The sequence below is a fragment of the Microcaecilia unicolor genome, chromosome 1 (genome assembly GCF_901765095.1).
Source record: "Microcaecilia unicolor chromosome 1, aMicUni1.1, whole genome shotgun sequence".
NCBI classification, from domain to species: Eukaryota; Metazoa; Chordata; class Amphibia; order Gymnophiona; family Siphonopidae; genus Microcaecilia; species Microcaecilia unicolor.
The window spans coordinates 571463340-571482356 of record NC_044031.1 but is presented as its reverse complement, the minus strand read 5'-3'; the positions used below and the strand labels follow the sequence as shown (position 1 = coordinate 571482356).

General features: G+C 49.5%; 1 protein-coding gene across 3 annotated transcripts in view; it reads left to right on the top strand.

Moving 5' to 3' along the window:
- RAD21 (RAD21 cohesin complex component) overlaps positions 1–19017 on the top strand; it is a 182513-nt gene that overhangs the window by 4709 nt on the left and 158787 nt on the right. For all 3 annotated transcript variants that reach the window (XM_030218287.1, XM_030218270.1, XM_030218278.1), the window contains one exon: positions 16364–16537. In XM_030218287.1, coding sequence (XP_030074147.1) covers positions 16394–16537 — 144 coding nt within the window. In that variant the 5' untranslated portion in view covers positions 16364–16393. The remainder of the gene's footprint in view (positions 1–16363; positions 16538–19017) is intronic.

The window sequence follows — 19017 nt, the reverse complement described above, 5'->3', positions numbered from 1 at the left end:
ATCCTTTCCTGCCAGCAGATAGAGGTACAGAAACTGAACTTTCCTTATCGTCCCTCTGGACCAGCGTGCTTGACTAGTGGATTGTGCACGCCTTCCAGCAGGTGGAGACTGAAAACATTGAAACTTGATAGCCAATAAGAACTCAGCTCCTTCAAGCCTCAGTGTTCTCAGTCTCTAGCAGATGAAAGATGTGGTGAGCCCTTCAGTCTCATTCTTTCCAACTCTTTTTTTTTTTTTTTTTAACAGAAAATAAGGATAAGGGATCTGCTGCTCTTTCTTTCTCTGTGCACTGTTTGGTTATGTTTGGCTGGCAGAGACTGAGGCCCATGGGGGTTCTCTAGTGCCTCAGGGGTGTAAACTCTGAGTGGCTAGGGCCCTCTTCCCTTCTTTTCTAGAGGTGTCTGGTGCTCTTGTGAGTCTCCACCCCTTCGAGGGAAGGGTGTTGCAGTGCTGTGGGAGCAGTCACTTAAAAAAAGAAATCTTTAAAAACAGCAGGCTCTGCCTGCACAGAGCACAGTTAAAAAAAACAAAACGAAAAGACCATTTCTGCTCTTTTACCTTTTTCTTGTCTGGTCTCTTCAGTGACTGTTTCCTCTCGGATGTTAACTGGGCTTTTATGGCTGAAAAGTTGAAATGGTGTACCGTCTGTCAGTGGCATGGTCTCGCTGTCACAAATGTATGCAAAATTTGTACCGCAATGGATCTGGCAGCACTGGCGTTGTTGGGAGACGTGAGGGCAAAAACTTTGTCAGCCGCGGAGGTTCCTAGTACAGGGACCAAAGCGGCGGCCAGCAGTGCTTCAGCTCCGGTTTTGGCGGAAACATCACCATTTTGGATCAGGCACCTGCTGCAAGTCAAGCTGCAGGGAAGACCTCGTGTCGAACTGTTTCATACTCGGGGGAGTTTGAAGTAGCGCAGGGAGGGGTCCCTGAAGGGGGATTCCCTCCAAAGATTGTTTTGGCTATGTACAAAGCCTTTTTATTGAAACAGTCCTCCTCTCCCCTTCCACTTATGGCAGCAGAAGTGACTAAAGGAACCCTTCCTAGTGCAAAGAGGTCCAGAGTTTCCTAGGAGGACCTGGAAGATGACATGGAATTGGAAGCAGATCTTGAGGGTCTTGACCTGGAGACAGGATTTAGAAGGTGAGGAGAAGCCTCTGAGGGAGGACCCTTCTGTGGCAAGGGTCTTCCATAAGGAAGATTTTCAAAACCTCATTGTATTGGTAGCAAGCACATTGAATTTTGATGAGGTCCCAGAGGCTACGTAGCAGCGCAAAGTCGGGCAGATCTTTCCCTATACATCAGGATATTCAGGATATTGTCCATGTGGGATAACCTGAACAGAGAATCCAGGGTAATGCTCTCCATGATTCATCTCTTTCCAATGCCAGAGCGGGATAAAGACTGGCTTAAGCCCCTGATAGTAGATGCTGTGCTTTTGGCGGTGACTAAAAAGAATACTGTGCCATTAGATGAAGGAACAACTCTCAGGGATCCTCAAGACCGCCAAATTGAAACATTGTTGAAGCATTGCTTTGATGTTTCGTTGAAACACTGTTGAAGCATTGCTTTGATGTTTCGGCCTTGGCAGTGCAGGCAGCCATTTCCGGGACTTTGGTAGCATGGGTGTGCTTTCGTTGGTCGGAAAGTGTGTTAGGGATTCGGATGATTTGTCCTTAGTGGACCAGGAAGTAGCCAAGATTGTGATGGGGGTCGGCTTTTTTGCCAGATGTTCTTTATGATTTACTACGGGTGTCAGTTAAATCCATGACCCTAGATGTAGCGGCACACCAGACCCTGTGGCTTCACGGCTGGTCGGCGGACATGGCTTCGAAGTCGAAATTGAGCAAGTTCCCCTTTCAGGGGTTACTTGCTGTTTGATGATGAATTAGACAAGTTGGTCAAGAGTTTTGGAGATTCTAAAGTACCTCGTCTTCCTGAGAATTGGCTGAAGCCCTTTAATCGGGGCAGGTTGGCCTTTTGGGGACAAGGATGTGACCAGGCATTATCGTGTGGGTAGAGGAGTTTCTTTTCAGAGGTTTTATTATCGGCGTACGCAGTCCTTTTGTGAGGGACAGTGTGGAGGTCGAGATGGGGGGTTTCCTCCTCAGCAAAAAGTTGTCCTACACAATGAAGGTATGCGGGCCCAACCTCCAGATATGGTAAGTTTCATATTAATGGATTTCTTGGGGAGGTGGGCCCAAATCACTTCGGACCAGTGGGTCCTTGAGATTATTTGGGGACGGGTATGCTCTGGGGTTTGCTCACTCTTTTTCCAGATGCCTTTTTTAGAGTCTCCTTGCCATTCGTGAGTGAATATGGTAGCGGTCAAAGAAACTTTGAAAAGGCTGGTCAGCTTATGGTCAGTTTGTCCAGTTCAGGATCTCGAGTGAGGCACAGGCAGGTACTCCATTTACTTTGTTGTTCCAAAGAAAGAGGGTTCCTTTTGTCCCATTCTAGATCTCAAGTGGATCAATCGAGCGCTTCGTGTATTACCTTTCTGCATGGAAACCTTAGTTGGTTATTGTGACTGTGCACTCTGGAGAATATCGAACAACCCTAGACTTGACTGAAGCCTATTTGCATATTCCCATAAGGCCAGCACACCAGCGTTTCCTTCGTTTTGCTATTCTCGGTCCACATTTTCAGTTTTGTTCAATGCCTTTCGGTCTAGCAACAGCTCCAAGAACATTTACCAAGGTTATGGTAGTGGTGGCCGCAGCACTTTGCAAGCAAGGAATTCTGGTTCATCCTTACCTGACGACTGGTTGATTTGGGCAAAGTCGTATCAGGAAAGTTGCAAGGTGACAGCACAGGTAGTGCAGTTCTTGGAGCCCATTTCAACACAGCCTTCTGAAGACATTTCAGAAGTTCTCTCTCCCTCTCCAGAAGTGGCTGTCTGAACTTTGAGGGCTGCTATGGTGTGCCGTAGCTGGTAGCAACAGATTTTGGATCCCTTCCAGAAGGCAGACAGTCGTCCGCCTCCTCACTTGCCAGATGTTGAGTCGAGGTCTGGCTTAGTTGACAGTTTTCTTATTTGTTTTGGGTGTCGAATAGCAAGACATATTTTGGCGGTCACAACCCGTCGATGTGGTTGTGCTGCTAGACAGCAGATGCTGCTTCTAATGGCGACTGGTTCAGCTCCCTTTTCAGGGCAAGCTATTGTTTGAGGACGTGTCTACATGTTCTTTTCGGTTGGGTCTTTTTGGTCGGGTCAGGCTCTCCCTTATCTTTACAACACCAGGACTGTCGTCCGGGGCAGCCTAGTTTTCTTCGGCGATCCAGGTAGGGTCTCAGAACTCCCGACTTCATCTGTTCGAGATCCTCCGGATTTCTACTGAAGGGATGATGGGGCGCACAGTCCTGTTGTTTCTGCTTACGGTGGTTTCTGCCTTCTATCCCATTCCATTTTTGTCTCTTCCTGCTTCTTGGACGTTCGCCATGTACTCCTATACTATTTAGAAGTGACCAGCATGTTCCATTGGTCAGATCTTTGCTTGGACCTTAGGAAGGTAATACAGTCACGCTGGCTCACCATTTTTTTAGATTGGCAGATACGGCATAGTAGTTTTGATATCTAAGGGAGCAGACCTTTTGTGAAGGGCTCATTTCATAGGCGCCATTTTATTCAAAACCCTTTTAGGGGAGCAGCCTCTCCCCATGCATCCCACCTAGCTAAGCCTCTGCATAGTGGGGCAATGTCTGGGGTGATCCACAGAGCAGAAGTGATTTCCTACATAGCCTCATGCACTGCTAAAGATTGAAGCTGTTTTCTGGTGCTCACCATTTTAAGGTTAACAGATGCAGTGGTGGCAGGATCAGAAGCAGACATATTCAGAACCTGGAGAGCCTTAGGTATAGGAAGGCGGTGACTCCTTACAAAACACCCACTCTGTGGTGGAATCATCAGATACCTGACCTGCTGAGCAGAAATGCCTCTCGGTATAGCCTCATGTTGTTCTGTGGCTGGTCACAAGAAAGGGGATCTGGTTTCAAGAGCCGCGGTGGCCATTGGATGAGAGAGGCAATTTCTTCAGCTGGCCTTTATATAGGACAGTCTGTCTCCTGTTGTGGGTGACAGCGCTTTCTTCCAGATCGCAGTTGACTTCCTTTTCAGAGTCCTGTCTGGCTTCCGTGACTGCCCTTTGCAGTTTGTCCACTTTGTCCTCTGTCCTGCTGTGGATGGCTTCTGCAGATCGTCCACTTGATCTGCTGTCATTCACTTGATAGGCTTTTCAGGCTTGGCGTGGCAGCACTAGGTATTCCAGACTTGATGTGGCAGCACATGTAGCCGTGGCCTGTGGAGCGTCGTTTCATTCTGCTGAGGTTGTAGTACCCCTCCCTACTTGAGGACTGCTTTAGTACATCCTACAAGTCTCTGGATTGATCTGTGGGACGCTATGGAAGGTAAAATTAATCCTTACCTGATAATTTTCTTTCCATTAGTCCCAACAGATCAATCCAGAGGCCTGCCCTTTGTTCTGGGTTGAGTGTTTTCTTCTAGTTGCCTCAGTTTCATCAGATTCCTTCATTTTGATTTTTGACTACCAAAAAAAAAAAGCATGCTTCCTTGTCATCAAGCAGATGCAGCCATTACAGATGGGTTGTGTCCATCAACCAGCAGAGGGAGATAGAGAGCACACTTTTTTCAGTGCCTCATACCAGCTTGCTCCACTGCCTTTCCTTCAGTAATCTCTATTTCCCCTAGCAGAGTGGTTGTAGCATCTTCGAGCTCCATCAAAAATCTGCCTGGAGGTGGCTCCTGGCTTGCCAGTTGTTAGCCGGGGTGTTGGAGGCTATAGCAGCTTCACTTTAAAGGCACATAGGTTCGCCCTTTCCCTGCCTTACCCATACCTCCGTGAATGTGGACACATTGCTTAGCTTTCCCTGTCCTTCCCCACCAACAGTGGATGCAGGCACATAGGTTCGCCCTTTCCCTGCCTTTCCCACTCACCTGCGCCTCCGGAGTTCTATTTACCTCTGCTTTCCTCACAGCGTTAAAAAAAAAAAAAGGAACAGAGGTTTTTCCTTGCCTTTTTCTGTGGGACCGGAGCTGTGATACTCGGTCCAGTGAGGTAAGAGTGTTTTCTGACTCCTCCGGGGTGGGCCCGCGATCAGGGCGATTTTGGCGCGAACCGCCATTTTGAATTTTACCGCCGTTTTCGGCGATGGCTGCAGAGAATGTAAAGCGCTGGTCCAAGTGTGGCAAGCGCAGATCAGCAGCGGGGCTCTGTAAATCATGCTGTACAGACGTTAGAGCCGGCCTGAGCATGGCGAGCAACGATTCTTCGCGCTCTAAGCTGGCAGCGGACGCCATTTTGAATTTACCACATGGCGCAACCTCCGCTGAGACGGAGAGTCCTGAGCCCGGGGGGGAGGCCTCGGAGTGAGGCTGATATGAGTGCTACTAGCCTCAGCAGAGATCCGGGTGCCCAGGGTGAGATTTTCTCCCCTGATTTTGTCTTATTAATGCATAAAGCATACGTGCTTAAAAGAGCTCTCCCACAAAGCCCTGCAGGGGCCTCTTCTAATGCCCCCCCCCCCCCCCCCCCCGGTGGATTCTAGCCTGGGTATGCGCTCTGAGGCGTTATTCCCTGATAATTGGCAGAATATGAAGCGCAGAAGGACTCATTCCCCTTCAGAGAGTGCTGCACCTCCATTCCCCCCCCCTCCTCCCCCCCCCCCCCCGTGGTCGGGCTGTGAGGATTTGGAGGACTCTGGCAGGCCTTCATGGTCTGAGGAGCCAGAGTCTGGTGCAGAAGTGACTCAGGATCTAGACGATCCCTCCGCGGTGAGGATTTTCCACCGTGATGAGCTGCCAGCGCTTATTTCTGATACCCTGCAGGCTCTCTCTATTGAGGACCCTGACAGTGGCTCAGCCTCCTCTGTGAATCCTAGGATGGCTAGTACCAAAAAGTCTGCTCGAGCCTTTCCTTTGCATGACTCCATCCAAGAGCTTATTTCGGCTCAATGGGCTGAACCCGAGGGACCGTTGAAAGTTTCCAGGGCTATGGGGCAATTATACCCTCTGAGTGAGGAGCATATGGCTCGCTTTGCTATGCCTAAAGTGGATGCCCTAGTCACAGCTGTGACAAAGAGAACTACCCTCCCTGTTGAAGGAGGTGTTGCCCTGAAGGATATTCAAGACCGTAGACTGGAATCAGCACTTAAACGGTCATTTGAACTTGCAGGTCTCACTATTCGGGCGTCTGCATGCAGTTGTTATGCTGCTAGAGCCTGCCTGGCTTGGTTGCAAAAGGCAATGGAACAGCCCGGTGATGGAGCGGAGCCCTTTTCAGATGTGGCTCCGCGGATGGAGTCAGCCTTGTCCTTTCTTGCTGACGCCCTTTATGATATTGTCAGAGCTTCGGCTAAACACATGGCAGTAGCAGTGGCGGCTCGCCGTCTTCTTTGGCTACGGCATTGGGCGGCGGACATGGCCTCTAAGCAAAGGTTGGTGAAGTTGCCCTTTCAAGGCCTTCTCCTGTTTGGTGAGGAGTTGGAGAAAATTGTGAAGGGCCTGGGTGAGGCTAAACCCCAGCGCTTGCCCGAAGATAGGCCTCGGCCTTCCTCTAAGGGTGCGGCGGTCCACTTCTCTTACAGACCTCGCTTCCATGAAGCTCGAAGGTACCGCCCGGGGCGTTCTGCTGGGTTCACTTCTCGTGCCCGTTTTCAGCACAGGAACTCTTTTCGCTCGGACAAACGTTCCGCAGCCGCTGGCTCAAGGCCTGGAGTTCAGGGGCGACCCTCTCAATGATGGTGCGCCAGCCCTCTCCTCGAGTCCTGTCATCGGAGGACGTCTTTCCCTCTTTGCCGAGGAGTGGGCCAACATTTCCTCAGATCAGTGGGTCTTGGACCTGATCAGAGACGGTTACAGAATAGAATTCCACGCCCCTGTAAGAGACGTGTTTGTGGAGTCCCGATGCGGTTCTGCCGCCAAACGGGCGGCGGTAGAGGAGACTTTGCAAGGTCTGATTCAGATAGGAGCCATGTCCCCGGAACCTCCCGCCGAACACGGCTGCGGCCGCTACTCCATCTACTTTGTGGTGCCGCGAAAAGGAGGGTCTTTTCGCCCTATTCTGGACTTAAAAGAATTAAACAAGTCCCTGAGAGTGCGGCATTTTCACATGGAAACCCTGCGCTCCGTCATTGCGGCGGTACAGCCAGGAGAGGTTCTAACGTCTCTGGACCTGAAAGAAGCTTACTTGCACATTCCAATTTGGCCCCTGCACCAGAAGTTTCTGAGGTTTGCGGTGATGGGAAAGCATTTCCACTACCGGGCCTTGCCTTTTGGCCTCACCAAAGCTCCCTGCACCTTTTCGAAGGTTATGGTGGTAGTAGCTGCCTTTCTAAGGCGAGAGGGTATTCGGGTTCACCCGTACCTGGATGATTGGCTCATTCGAGCAAACTCTGCTGCAGAGAGTCAGCATGTCACAGCCAGAGTGGTCTCAGTACTTCAGTCTCTGGGCTGGGTTGTCAATTTGGCCAAAAGTCACCTGACCCCCTCGCAGTCTCTAGAATATTTGGGGGCCAGGTTCGACACAGCCTCGGGGTATGTGTACCTACCCGAGCAAAGGCGGTGCAAGCTTCAGAATCAGGTCCGTCTGCTCCTGAGGATGCCCCGCCCGTGAGCTTGGGACATTGTCCAGCTGCTTGGATCAATGACGGCCACCATGGAACTGGTGCCCTGGGTGAGAGCGCACCTGAGACCTCTACAGTATGCTCTACTCCAAGGATGGTCTCCAGTATCTCAGGATTATCAATGCAGACTCACTTGGCTCCCTGTGGCCCGACTCAGCATGGAGTGGTGGCTCTCAGACAGCATGCTGCGGCGAGGAATGCCGCTGGTGCTCCCCGATTGGTGCCTAGTGGTGACAGATGCCAGCCTGAAAGGCTAGGGCGCACATTGCAAGGGGAAGCATGCCCAGGGTCTATGGACACCCGAGGAGTCGGAGTGGTCCATCAACCGCCTAGAGTTGAAAGCGGTGTTTCAGGCGCTTCTGGCCTTTCAAGTGACCCTGGAAGGATTGGCTGTCAGAGTGATGTCGGTCAACACGACAGCAGTGGCCTACGTAAATTGACAAGGCGGCACTCAGTGCAGAGCTCTAGCCGCGCAGGCCGAACAAATTTGCCACTGGGCCGAGCTGCATCTACAGTTTCTGTCGGCAGCTCACATTGCAGGTCAGAGCAACGTGCAAGCCGATTATCTAAGCAGGCATCAGATCGATCCAGCGGAGTGGGAACTTGCAGACGAAGTATTCCTGCAGATATGTGTCAAGTGGGGCAACCCGTGATGGATCTAATGGCGACAAGCACCAATGCCAAAGTCCCGTGCTTCTTCAGCAGACGGAGAGATCCTCGCTCGGCAGGGTTGGATGCCTTGGCTCAACCCTGGCCTCCGGGCCTACTGTATGTGTTCCCTCTGTGGCCCTTGATAGGGCGAGTGCTCCTGCGGATTCGGCTGCATCCAGGAGAAGTGGTTCTCGTCGCCCCGGATTGGCCCAGGAGGCCTTGGTATGCGGACCTCTGACAGATGCTCGTAGAGGATCCCCTTCAGTTACCTCTGGTTCCCAACCTGTTGTCACAGGGTCCGGTGACCATGGAGGACGCCGGCCGATTTGGTCTTATGGCCTGGCGATTGAGAGGGCGCAATTGAGAGACAAAGGCTATTCCAATAAAGTAATTACCACTTTCTCCTGCAAGCCCGCAAGCGTTCCACTTCTGTGGCTTATGCCAGGATTTGGCGCCAGTTTGAAGTCTGGTGTGCTTCTAAAGAGATCACAGCTCTGCGGGCTCCTGTCTCGCCGATTCTGGACTTTTTGCAGGATGGTGTACAAAAAGGCTTGGCCTATAATTCCCTGCGGGTGCAAGTGGTAGCGTTGGCCTCCCTGCGTGGCAAGGTTGAAGGCGTGTCTTTAGCTGCTCATCCAGATGTGGCACGGTTTCTTAGAGGGGTGCTTCGGCTCCATCCTCCCGTGCGTGCACCTTGTCCAGCGTGGAACCTGTGGCTAGTGCTGAAAGCCCTTCAGGGTGCTCCCTTCGAACCGCTTCGGCGTGCTTCAGAGAAAGATTTGACACTGAAGGCCGTCTTTTTAGTGGCCATTACTTCGGCGAGACGGGTGTCAGAGCTCCAGGCGCTGTCCTGTAGAGACCCTTTTCGGAGTCCGGGGTCACGATTCGGACCGTGCCTTCCTTCTTGCCTAAGGTGGTTTCAGCGTTTCACCTAAACCAACCTATTTTCTTGCCCTCCTTTGTCAAGGAGGAGTTTCCAGAATCTTTTGGGTAATTGCACCTGTTGGACGTGCGCTGGACTCTGCTGCAGTATCTGTGAGTTACTAACTCTTTCAGGACCTCTGATCATCTGTTTGTTTTGCTATCAGGGCCTCGCAGAGGGTCTCCAGCGTCTAAAGCCACTATTGCCTGCTGGCTTAAAGAATCTATCTTTTCAGCTTATTTGCTTGCCGGCCGGCCTCCGCCTGTTGCCTTTAAGGCGCATTCCACTAGAGGAATTTCCTCTTTTTGGGCTGAAACTGGAGCACTCTCTCTTCAAGAGATTTGTCGTGCAGCAACATGGGCTTCTAAGCTCTCTTTTGCCCGACATTACAGGCTGGATGTGGCTGCCAGGAGGGACGCACATTTTGGGGCGCAAGTGCTGGCGCGTGGTGTGGCTTGTTCCCGCCCTATCTAGGGATTGCTTTGATACATCCCATCTGTAATGGCTGCATCTGCTTGATGACAAGGAAGGGAAAATTAGGTTCTTACCGTGATAATTTTCTTTCCTTTAGTCATAGCAGATGCAGCATGATCCCTCCCTGTCTGATTGCTATCTGCTGTAAATCTATTTCAGGTTCTGTTCATGTTTCCTGGAGATTTCGTCCTTGGGAGAAAGTCGGAAACAGTCTTCAGGATTCTTGTTCAATTAAAGGAGGATGACTTAATTCCCTCCAGTTTCATGTTTTGGAGGATGAGTTTATTCCCTCCGGGAGGATGAGTTTCTTCCCTCCAGTTATGTCTCAGTGGAGGATGAGTTTATGCCCTCCGGGAGGATGTTTCATTCCCTCCATTCTGAGTTAATGCCCTTTGTTGTAGGGCCATCGTTCGCTGTGAGGAAAGCTCATGTTATTCCCATTGCGGTTTGCTATGCTGCCTTGGAAGCTTCAATTACTGAAGGAGAGGCAGTGGAGTAAGCTGGTATGAGGCACTGAAAAAAGTGTGCTCTCTATCTCCCTCTGCTGGTTGATGGACACAACCCATCTGTAATGGCTGCATCTGCTATGACTAAAGGAAAGAAAATTATCACGGTAAGAACCTAATTTTCCCATCGACCTCTCAGCAGTCCGGTTCCTGCTCCCAAGCCTCAGGCGACTGCTCCACCGGCCCCACAGCCTTCTCCGATGGCGGCTCTCGACGAGCGCAAACAGGCCCTGCTTCCAGAGCTTCTGGAAGGACTGCTGTGCCAATCTGCTTCGGCGTTGGGGGTGATTGCGCCTGCCGTACCATCTGCTTTAGCGGCGTCTGGCCCTCCACCTGTGGTGAGATGTCCAAGCTTGGTGCCGCTTGCAGCTTCGGTTTTGGCTGCCACCCAGGTTGGTGGAGGAAGCTTCACCACAATAGGTGCGGGCGTCGGCCTCTCGACATAGCCATCAAGGCCGTAGGTTTTCGGCATCGAGGCAGGTTCAGTCTCGGAGATTCCTGAGGGAGGTGCTCTCCGACACTTTAGGAGCGCTCGTGGGAGTCTGAGGAAGGTCCCAGGTACTTTTCCTCCAATTAGTCTTTTGGAATTCCTTCTGAACTTTCCCTTTCACCTGAAAGGAGACTTGTCTCCTCCTGAGAGCCTCTTCTTTTCATTGTCCGGGAAATGGCTGGAGCCATTCTATTCTCTGTAGATGTGGAGGATGGCATTTCATAAATTCCTGGCATTGATTGGCTAGTCGAAATACTGATATTCCATCGCTGCACCCTAACCTTCTGGGACAAATCACAAGGAAATACTTTAGTTTCTCAGTCTCCATTCACGCTGGTGGACAGACATAACTCGATGTCCTGAACTGGTCCAGTATAACTAAAGGAAAGAAAATTGTTAGGTAAAACAACATTCTCCGAGGACAAGCAGGCTTGCCATTCACACAAGTGAGTAGATGCCGCTCCCACGTTGGCCAGTTTGACAATATGCCATAGAAAAAACAAGAGCTGTCTGGAGCTCAAGCGGGGTTCCAGTGTGCATTTGCGAATGCCTTCCCAATTTTTCGTAAGGAGCAGCTGCTGTCTGTAGTGGCTCCTCACACGTCCGGTCAAGCGTTTTGCTCTTTTTTCACAGTTCCTTTTGGCGAGTTGTTTTGCTTCACCCACTCTTTGGTTTATTTTGTTTTGTTAAAAAAAAAAGAGGTTTTTTTTTTTTCCCTTTCTTTAGTTTTTCTTGGCCTACTTTTTAAAAGTTTCCTTTGTATTAGAAGTGGGCCGCTTTTAGGCCTGCCCAGTCGGGCTGTCCTTTTTTTTGTGCCTTTCCCCTTTTTTTCTACGCTTAGTCACATCTTTTGATTTAGCCGCCAAGGTTTTTTCTTCCATGTCATCGAAGACTCGCAGTGAATTCAAGCGTTGTACTCAGTGCAGCCGGATCATTACTAGTAGTAGTAGTAGTACTCAGTGCAGCCGGATCATCTTGGGGAAAGACACCCATTCTTGGTGTCTTCAGTGCCTAGGGCCCGACCATAGCCCAGCCAACTGTATCCTCTGTCTTTGTATGAAAAAGAGGATTTGGGTTTCCCAAGAGGCTCAACGCGCCAGGATTTTTGTAGGCCGATCTGGTCCATCGAGGTTGGAGGCGTCGGCATCAACATCAAGTGTCGCACTGGTACAAGGAGCCCAGGTAGAGATGGCAGCTTTGAGGCCCCGTGACACTAGGAGTAGTGAGGCATCGAGTGGGTCTCCACCTGTCTTGAGGCCTCCTGCCATTCAGGCCACCGGGACCGTCCATTGTCAGACCTGACCCTGAGATGACGGGAGGATTCAACATTGTCCTCATCGGCACCGAGGAGCATGGGTGACATGCATTGGGCGAAGACCAAGAAGCATCAACACCAATCTCCTTCCATGCATAATGCCAGGAGCTCTGGGGCATTGAGGTCGTCTGCACCCGAGAAGTGTCGACACTGGGAGGACCGCTCCCCATCTATTCAGAAGATGCTGACACATGTATCTTCAAGCAACCAATGTCCTGCTCCTGCGCCGACCCCAGCGATTCTGCAGCTGGCACCTGAGCTGACACCACAGTCTTTCCTGATGGCGGCCCTTGATAAGCGCATCCAGGTCTTGCTCCCTGAGCTTCTGGATGGCCTGATGCAGTAATCTGTGTCAGTATCGGGAGTGCTTGCGCCTACCATAGCTTCTGCTGCAGCCCCTCCTGGCCCTCAGCCCGTGGTGCGGCCTCAGTCTCCACTTGCGGCACTGGTGTCGACAGCCACCCAGGCCAGCACTTACGTCAGTGGAGGAAGCTTCACTGGATTCCAGGCAGGAGCTGGCTTCTCGACGTCTCTCCTTAGGCCATGGGTCCTCGGCATCGAACCAGGCTCGGTCTCGGACTTCTGTTAGGAAACTGTTATCTGACATTGAGGAGGAGTGCTCATGGATGTCAGAAGAAGATCCCAGGTACTTTTCCTCTGATGAGTCCACGGGATCCCTTCTGAGCCCTCCCCTCCACCTGAGAGCCTTTTTCACCTCCTTTGTGCGGGAAATGGCTGAGGCCATTCCATTCCCCATAGACGTGACCAGGGCCAAGATGCTCGAGGTCCTGGACTACACCTCCCCTCCTAAGGAGGCAACAACGGCTCCTCTCCACAAGGTACTCAAGTCCTCGTAAGGAACTGGACGTCCTCTCTGTCTGTCCCTGTGGGCCCCAAGAAAATTGATACCCAGTATCGGATCCACAGGGAACCTAGGTTGGTGAGGTTTGTTACCCCACGACTCCATGGTGGTGGATGCTGCTCTCAAAAAAGCCAGGATTACAAGGGTCTGTGCCTCGGCTTCCCCAGGCAGAGAAGCTAGAACCCTGGACTCTTTTGGAAGGAAAATATATCAGGCCTGTATGCTCATCACCCATATTCAGTCATACCAGCTCTTCATAGCATCTACTTGCGGAACTCAGTGAGGCAGCTGTCAGACTTGGTTGAGTCATTTGCTCCGAAGCAGGCTGAGCCATTTCGCCAGTTGGTCAAGCAGCAGAAAGTGTTCCGTAAGTTCTTGGCCAAGGGCAGTTATGACACTTTTGACGTGGCATCCAGAATCTCTGACCAAGATACAGCAATGCATAGACTGTCATGGCTGCATGTTTGACCAAGACCATTCTGTCTAGCAGAGGATGGCAGATACCCCTTGCCGGGGGGGGGGGGGGGGGGGGGGGATAATCCTTTTGGAGAGAAGATCGAGGAGGTCACCGACCAAATCAAGAAGCACACTGATGCTATGTCTTCTCTCTCCCGCTGGGTATCTTCTGCAGCTGCCTTTTTATCTAGGAGGAATTTTGGTAGGTTGCAGGAGTGTACCCAGTCCAGGTGTAGGTACACTCCTGCAGTGCGCCAGCCTGCTCAGACACAGCACGCTCGTTCTTGTCAACAACGTGAGCCCAAGGCCCCTGCTGCTCCTTAGCAAAAGCAAAGGATGAGCTTTTGACTGCCTCCAGCAGAGCATAGCCAAAGTAAAAGTGTCCTCCCTGATGACTTTCCGGTTGAGGGGGAGGTTAATGTTTTGTCACCAAAGGTGGCCTCTCATAACTTCAGACCGGTGGGTTCTTCCAATAGTCCGGCTCAGATACACCCTCAATTTGAGTTCCAAACCTCCAAATTGTCCACAGATAGCTCTTTCTTTCAGCTCTTAGCACAGACAGGTACTTGCAGAGGAGCTGTCTGCCCTTTTCAAACCTCTGGTGGAAAAGACTTTGTTGAAACTTGACCAAGACCGTGGAAGCAGAACCATGATTCTGATCGCGCCCTACTGGCTGTGACAGATATGGTTCCTTCTGGAATTGTCCTCCAAAGAACCGTGGAGATTGGAGTGTTTTCTGACCCTCATCACACAGAGCGAGGGGTCACTTCTACATCTCAACCTCCAATCTCTGTCTCTCACGGCCTGGATGTTGGGAGCTTAGAATTCGCTTCCTTGGGTCTTTTGGAAGGTGTCTCCTGGGTCTTGCTGGCTTCTAGGAAAGATTCCACTAAGAGGTGTTACTCTTTTAAATGGAGGAGGTTTGCCGTCTGGTGTGATGGCAGGGCCATAGATCCCCTTTCTTGTCCTACACAGACCCTGCTTGAATACCTTCTACACTTGTCAGAGTCTGGTCTCAAGACCAACTCCGTAAGGGTTCACGTTAGTGCAATTAGTGATTATCAACATGTAGAAGGTAAGCCTATCTCTGGACAGCCTTTAGTTCGCTTCATGAAAGATTTGCTTTTATCAAAGTCCCCTGTCAAACCTCCACCTGTGTCATGGGATCTCAACGTTGTTCTCACCCAGCTGATGAAAGCTCCTTTCGAGCCACTGCATTCCTACCATGTGAAGTACTTGACCTGGAAGGTCATTTTCTTGGTGGCTGTTACTTCAGCTCGTAGGGTCAGTGATCTTCAGGCCTTAGTAGTGGATGCACCTTATACTAATTTTCATCACAAAAGTAGTCCTCTGCAGGCACCCCAAGTTCCTGCCAAAAGTGGTGTCTGAGTTCCATCTGAACCAGTCGATTGTCTTGCCAACATTCTTTCCCTGACCTCATGCCCATCTTGGTGAAAGCAGCTTGCACACCTTGGACTGCAAGAGAGCATTGGCCTTTTACATGGAGCAGATGAAACCCTACATAGAGTTCGCCCAGGTGTTTGTTTCTTTTGTTCCCAACTGGATGGGGGTCGCCATTGGTAAATGCACTGTATCCAGTTGGCTAGCAGATTGTATTTCCTTTGCTTATGCCCGAGCTGGGCTGACTTTGGAGGGTCATGTCACAGCTCATAATGTTAGAGCCATGGCTGCGTCGGTAGTCCACTTGAAGTCAGCCTCCATTGAAGAGATTTGCAAGGCTACATCGTGGTCTTCAGTCCACACATTAACATCTCAGTACTGCCTTGCGTGAGATACCCAAAGCGACAGTCGGTTTGGACAATCAGTGTTTCAGAATTTGTTTGGGATCTAGAGTCCAACTCCACATTTGTAGGCCAGTTTTGTTCTGTTCGAGGCTGCACCCTCATCTAGTTGTATATAGTTTCAAGTTAATCTGCGTTAAGTCCTCGCCGTTGTGAGGCCCAATTGACCAATGCTGCTTGTTTTGGGTGAGCCTGGGTTCTAGGGATTCCCCACTTGTAAGAATGGTACGCCTGCTTGTCCTAGGAGAAAGCGAAGATACATACCTGTAGAAGGTATTCTCCGAGGACAGCAGTGTTTACATTCTCACAATCCCTCCCACCTTCCATTGGAGTTGTCCTTTTTCTGTTTTTTTTATTTAGTAATTTGCTTTTGTGTAAAATGCACAGGTGTGAAGGCACTCGCGCATACACACTGGAGCCCTGCTCACGCTCAAGAAAGCTCTTGTTTTTTGTATGGCGTATTGCCGAACCGGGCACCGCGGGAGCGGCGTCTACCCACTTGTGAGTGTGAAGCCTACTGTCCTCAGGGAATACTTGCTACAGGTAAGGACCTTCGCTTTTTTTCCCCTGTTTCTTCCCTTCAGCAGATTCTCTCTCAACACCTCTTCAGGAATTAAATGTGGTACTGTGAATGTTTTTAATTGCAATACGCACTGATTTGACTGGTGGTGGTGGTGTGTAATATATACATTTAAAATAAAAATAAAGCTAGTCATTATTGGATGGTTGGCAGCATCTGGAAATTGGCTGTCAGGACTGCCAATGGAAGCTGTTGAAAGAAGGTTGCTAATAAGCTGCAGTAGCTCTTCCCAGGACCATTTGGGTGATGTGATGGTAAGGCTGGTGGGTTTGGTGTCAGACATGCACAAGAGGTTGGCAGCCTCGAAGTAGAAGAGAAGCCACCTGACCAGGCAGAAGATGTTGGATGTCAAACCTTTTTAATTTTTAATTTTATTTTTCTTAAACTGTTTGTAGTTTAGTACTTTATAGACAATTCATTGTATCGAGTTTCTGGTATAAGCTGCAGTGTAAATGGCAACATCTGAATTTGTACACAGACATGTTAAGGGCTTCATTTACTAACGTGCATTTGCATGCATTAATGCACATTAAAGTAATTCTCATTTCTCGGTGTGATCTGTTTACTTGTGCTTAATTTTAATTAACATATGCTAATTTGTATTGATAACATTCTTTAAAAAATTGGGAACTGACCATCAACTTCTATCTTTTTTATTTTTTCAGATATAACACCCTGTTTTGTAGGCGACAGACATGTTCTACGCACACTTTGTCCTGAGCAAGAGAGGGCCGCTGGCCAAAATCTGGCTAGCGGCCCATTGGGATAAGAAGCTAACCAAAGCCCATGTGTTTGAGTGCAATTTGGAGAGCAGCGTGGAGAGTATAATTTCACCCAAGGTATCTGTTTTAGTTGAATTTTATAATTGTTTTCATGTCAGTAAAATTAACTGATACCTTTGCCCTTCATAGGAGTGAAATAGTCACTCTCATGTATTGGATCAGTATAAGATAGTAACATAATAATTGACGGCAGATTGATCTGCACGGTCTGCCCATCATGATTAAACCAACAGTGAATGTGATATAAAATACTTGATCATGGTCTTTCTTGATCTTGGTCTTGCTATTTCTGCAACACAGACCATAGAAGTCTGCCCAGCACACACCTTGACATTTCAACTACTGAAGTTCCCGTCAAAGCCCAATCCAGTCTACCCGAATCTGTTTTGTCATCTGTGGGACCCAGATTATAAAAATCTGCCTGGCAGTATCCTCACGCTGCAGCTACTGAAGTTGTTGTAGAAATCCCCTTCATCCTATCCTAAACTGGTTTGCCATGTAAGGGACACAGGCTGTACAAGTCTGCACAGCCATTTAAGGTGGATAGTTTTTTAAAAATACCATCCATTTTCTAATTAGATTTTCTGTGTTCACCATCACAGCTTTTTGAATTCTATTGCCGTTTTTGTCTTTACCATCTCCCTCGGGAGTGCATCCCAGGCATTGACCACCCTCTCCGTGAAAAAGAATTTCCTGACATTACTCCTAAGTCTACCACCTCACAAGCTCAATTCATGTACTCTAGTTGTACAGTTTCCCCTTCTCTGGGAAAGATTTTTCTATAGTAATACATTTCGGATATGTAAGCATCTTTTTCAATTACTTCAATGCCACACCAGTCCAGAATAAAGGGGTTATGTCCATCTACCAGCAGATGGAGACGTAGAAGAAATAGTTCCAAGTGAATTGCCCTTAAAAGGTATTGTGCAGGCTAGAAAGTTCAGTATCTTCTCTGTTTCAAGCGGTTGGTAGATGAATAGTGGAGTTCCTGCGTGGTGCTTGACTGATATCCTGACCCGGTTCTCCCAGTTAGTTGAGCAGGGGATGATTGCTGGATGGGAATTCTCTCTAAGCTTGAGTGACACTTTGTTGTGGGGTCCCTCCCCATTCCCAGCTACACTTTCTTTTTGAGACTAAGGAGCAAGCTGAAGTCTTCTAAACTGCAAGTATACAATTTCATTTATTGCTGCTTCCTAATTTCTCTGTAGCTGAAGTAAGTAAAGGGGTTTTTTTTTCTTTCCATTGCATCCCGCATATCAATCCAGACACCTGTGGGTTATGTCTGTCTACTAGCAGGTGGAGATAGAGAGAACACCAGAGCTCTGCCATATTGAACACTATTCAGCAGCCTCACTTTCAGTATTCTCTCTCTAGCAGGTGGACAGATGTATCCTGTTCAGCTTTGGATTAGTGTTAGCTCCTGGCCTTGTCAGTGAGGCAGTTGAGTGGGCCTGGATAGGTGACGGGGTACACCTGGTGGATCTAGGTCCCTCCCTTATATCTCCCTGGTGCGTAGCGCCTTAGCCTCTGGGACAGCAGAAATCTGCCTCTTGTGATGAGCCCCTCGTAGACAAGGGCACTCTCCATCCAATCTCCCCTCTCTCTGGAGGTTATGCTTGGGATCTGACCACCTCAGACAGTAAAGGACTTGCTGAGAACCTTGGGTAGACTCTCTCCAACTGAAGGTGCAGTTACAATTCCTCCTCCCTCTAGTGCAGGTCTGTGGGAGTGCTCCAGCAACAGCTTCTGTAGAGACCTCAGTCAACCTGAGCCTTCTGCCCTTCAATCAAAACCTCTGAACTCACTCAGGATGTTCACAGAAGTGTCACAAAAGCTTTGCTTCTAGGTAAGATCCCAGGAACAGCTTGTAACTATAGAGGCTCATACCTTCAGTCTTAGATAGGTACTCCTTCCATTCAGGGTGACTGCTCCTCAGTTATCAGTCATCCTGTTTCTGACCCCTTCCTTGTGAGGTTTTCCTTAGTCATAGGTTGCAAGTTCTGTACATTTGTAGCACATCCCCAAGGCACCTTTTATGGGGGACACAACATTGTACTCTCATGCTTCCTCATAGAATGCAAATTATACTTCCTTCAATATTCTTTAATCATGCCAGCAGAGACTTCTTTAAATAAACAGTTCAGCAAATCACTCTTCAACTGAGCCCACTTTATAGGGAACCTGGGTCTCAGTTTTGAACAGCCTCCACCCCTTGGACAGGACTTTTATTTTCACTCTGACTTTACAGTCCTTTCCTCCACCCCTGACTGTTAGTCCAGTTCAATTAGTATTCAATTCTCTTTGGCCCAATGTTCCTTCCACTTGGGCTTCTGCAACAGTTATTGGCTTCCTTAGCATCATATCCAGGTAAGCACGTTCTTTCTCCTTGCTTTATGGAGGTCCCTTGGCCAGCTCCTCCTGAAAGTCTCCTTATGTTCAGGTCCCTCCCTCCCCTCTCTTCTTGAAGGGTGCTCTTTATAGGGTGGCTAATAGTCCTTCCCACCTCTTTAGGCCCCTCCCTCTGGTTCCAGAAAGGT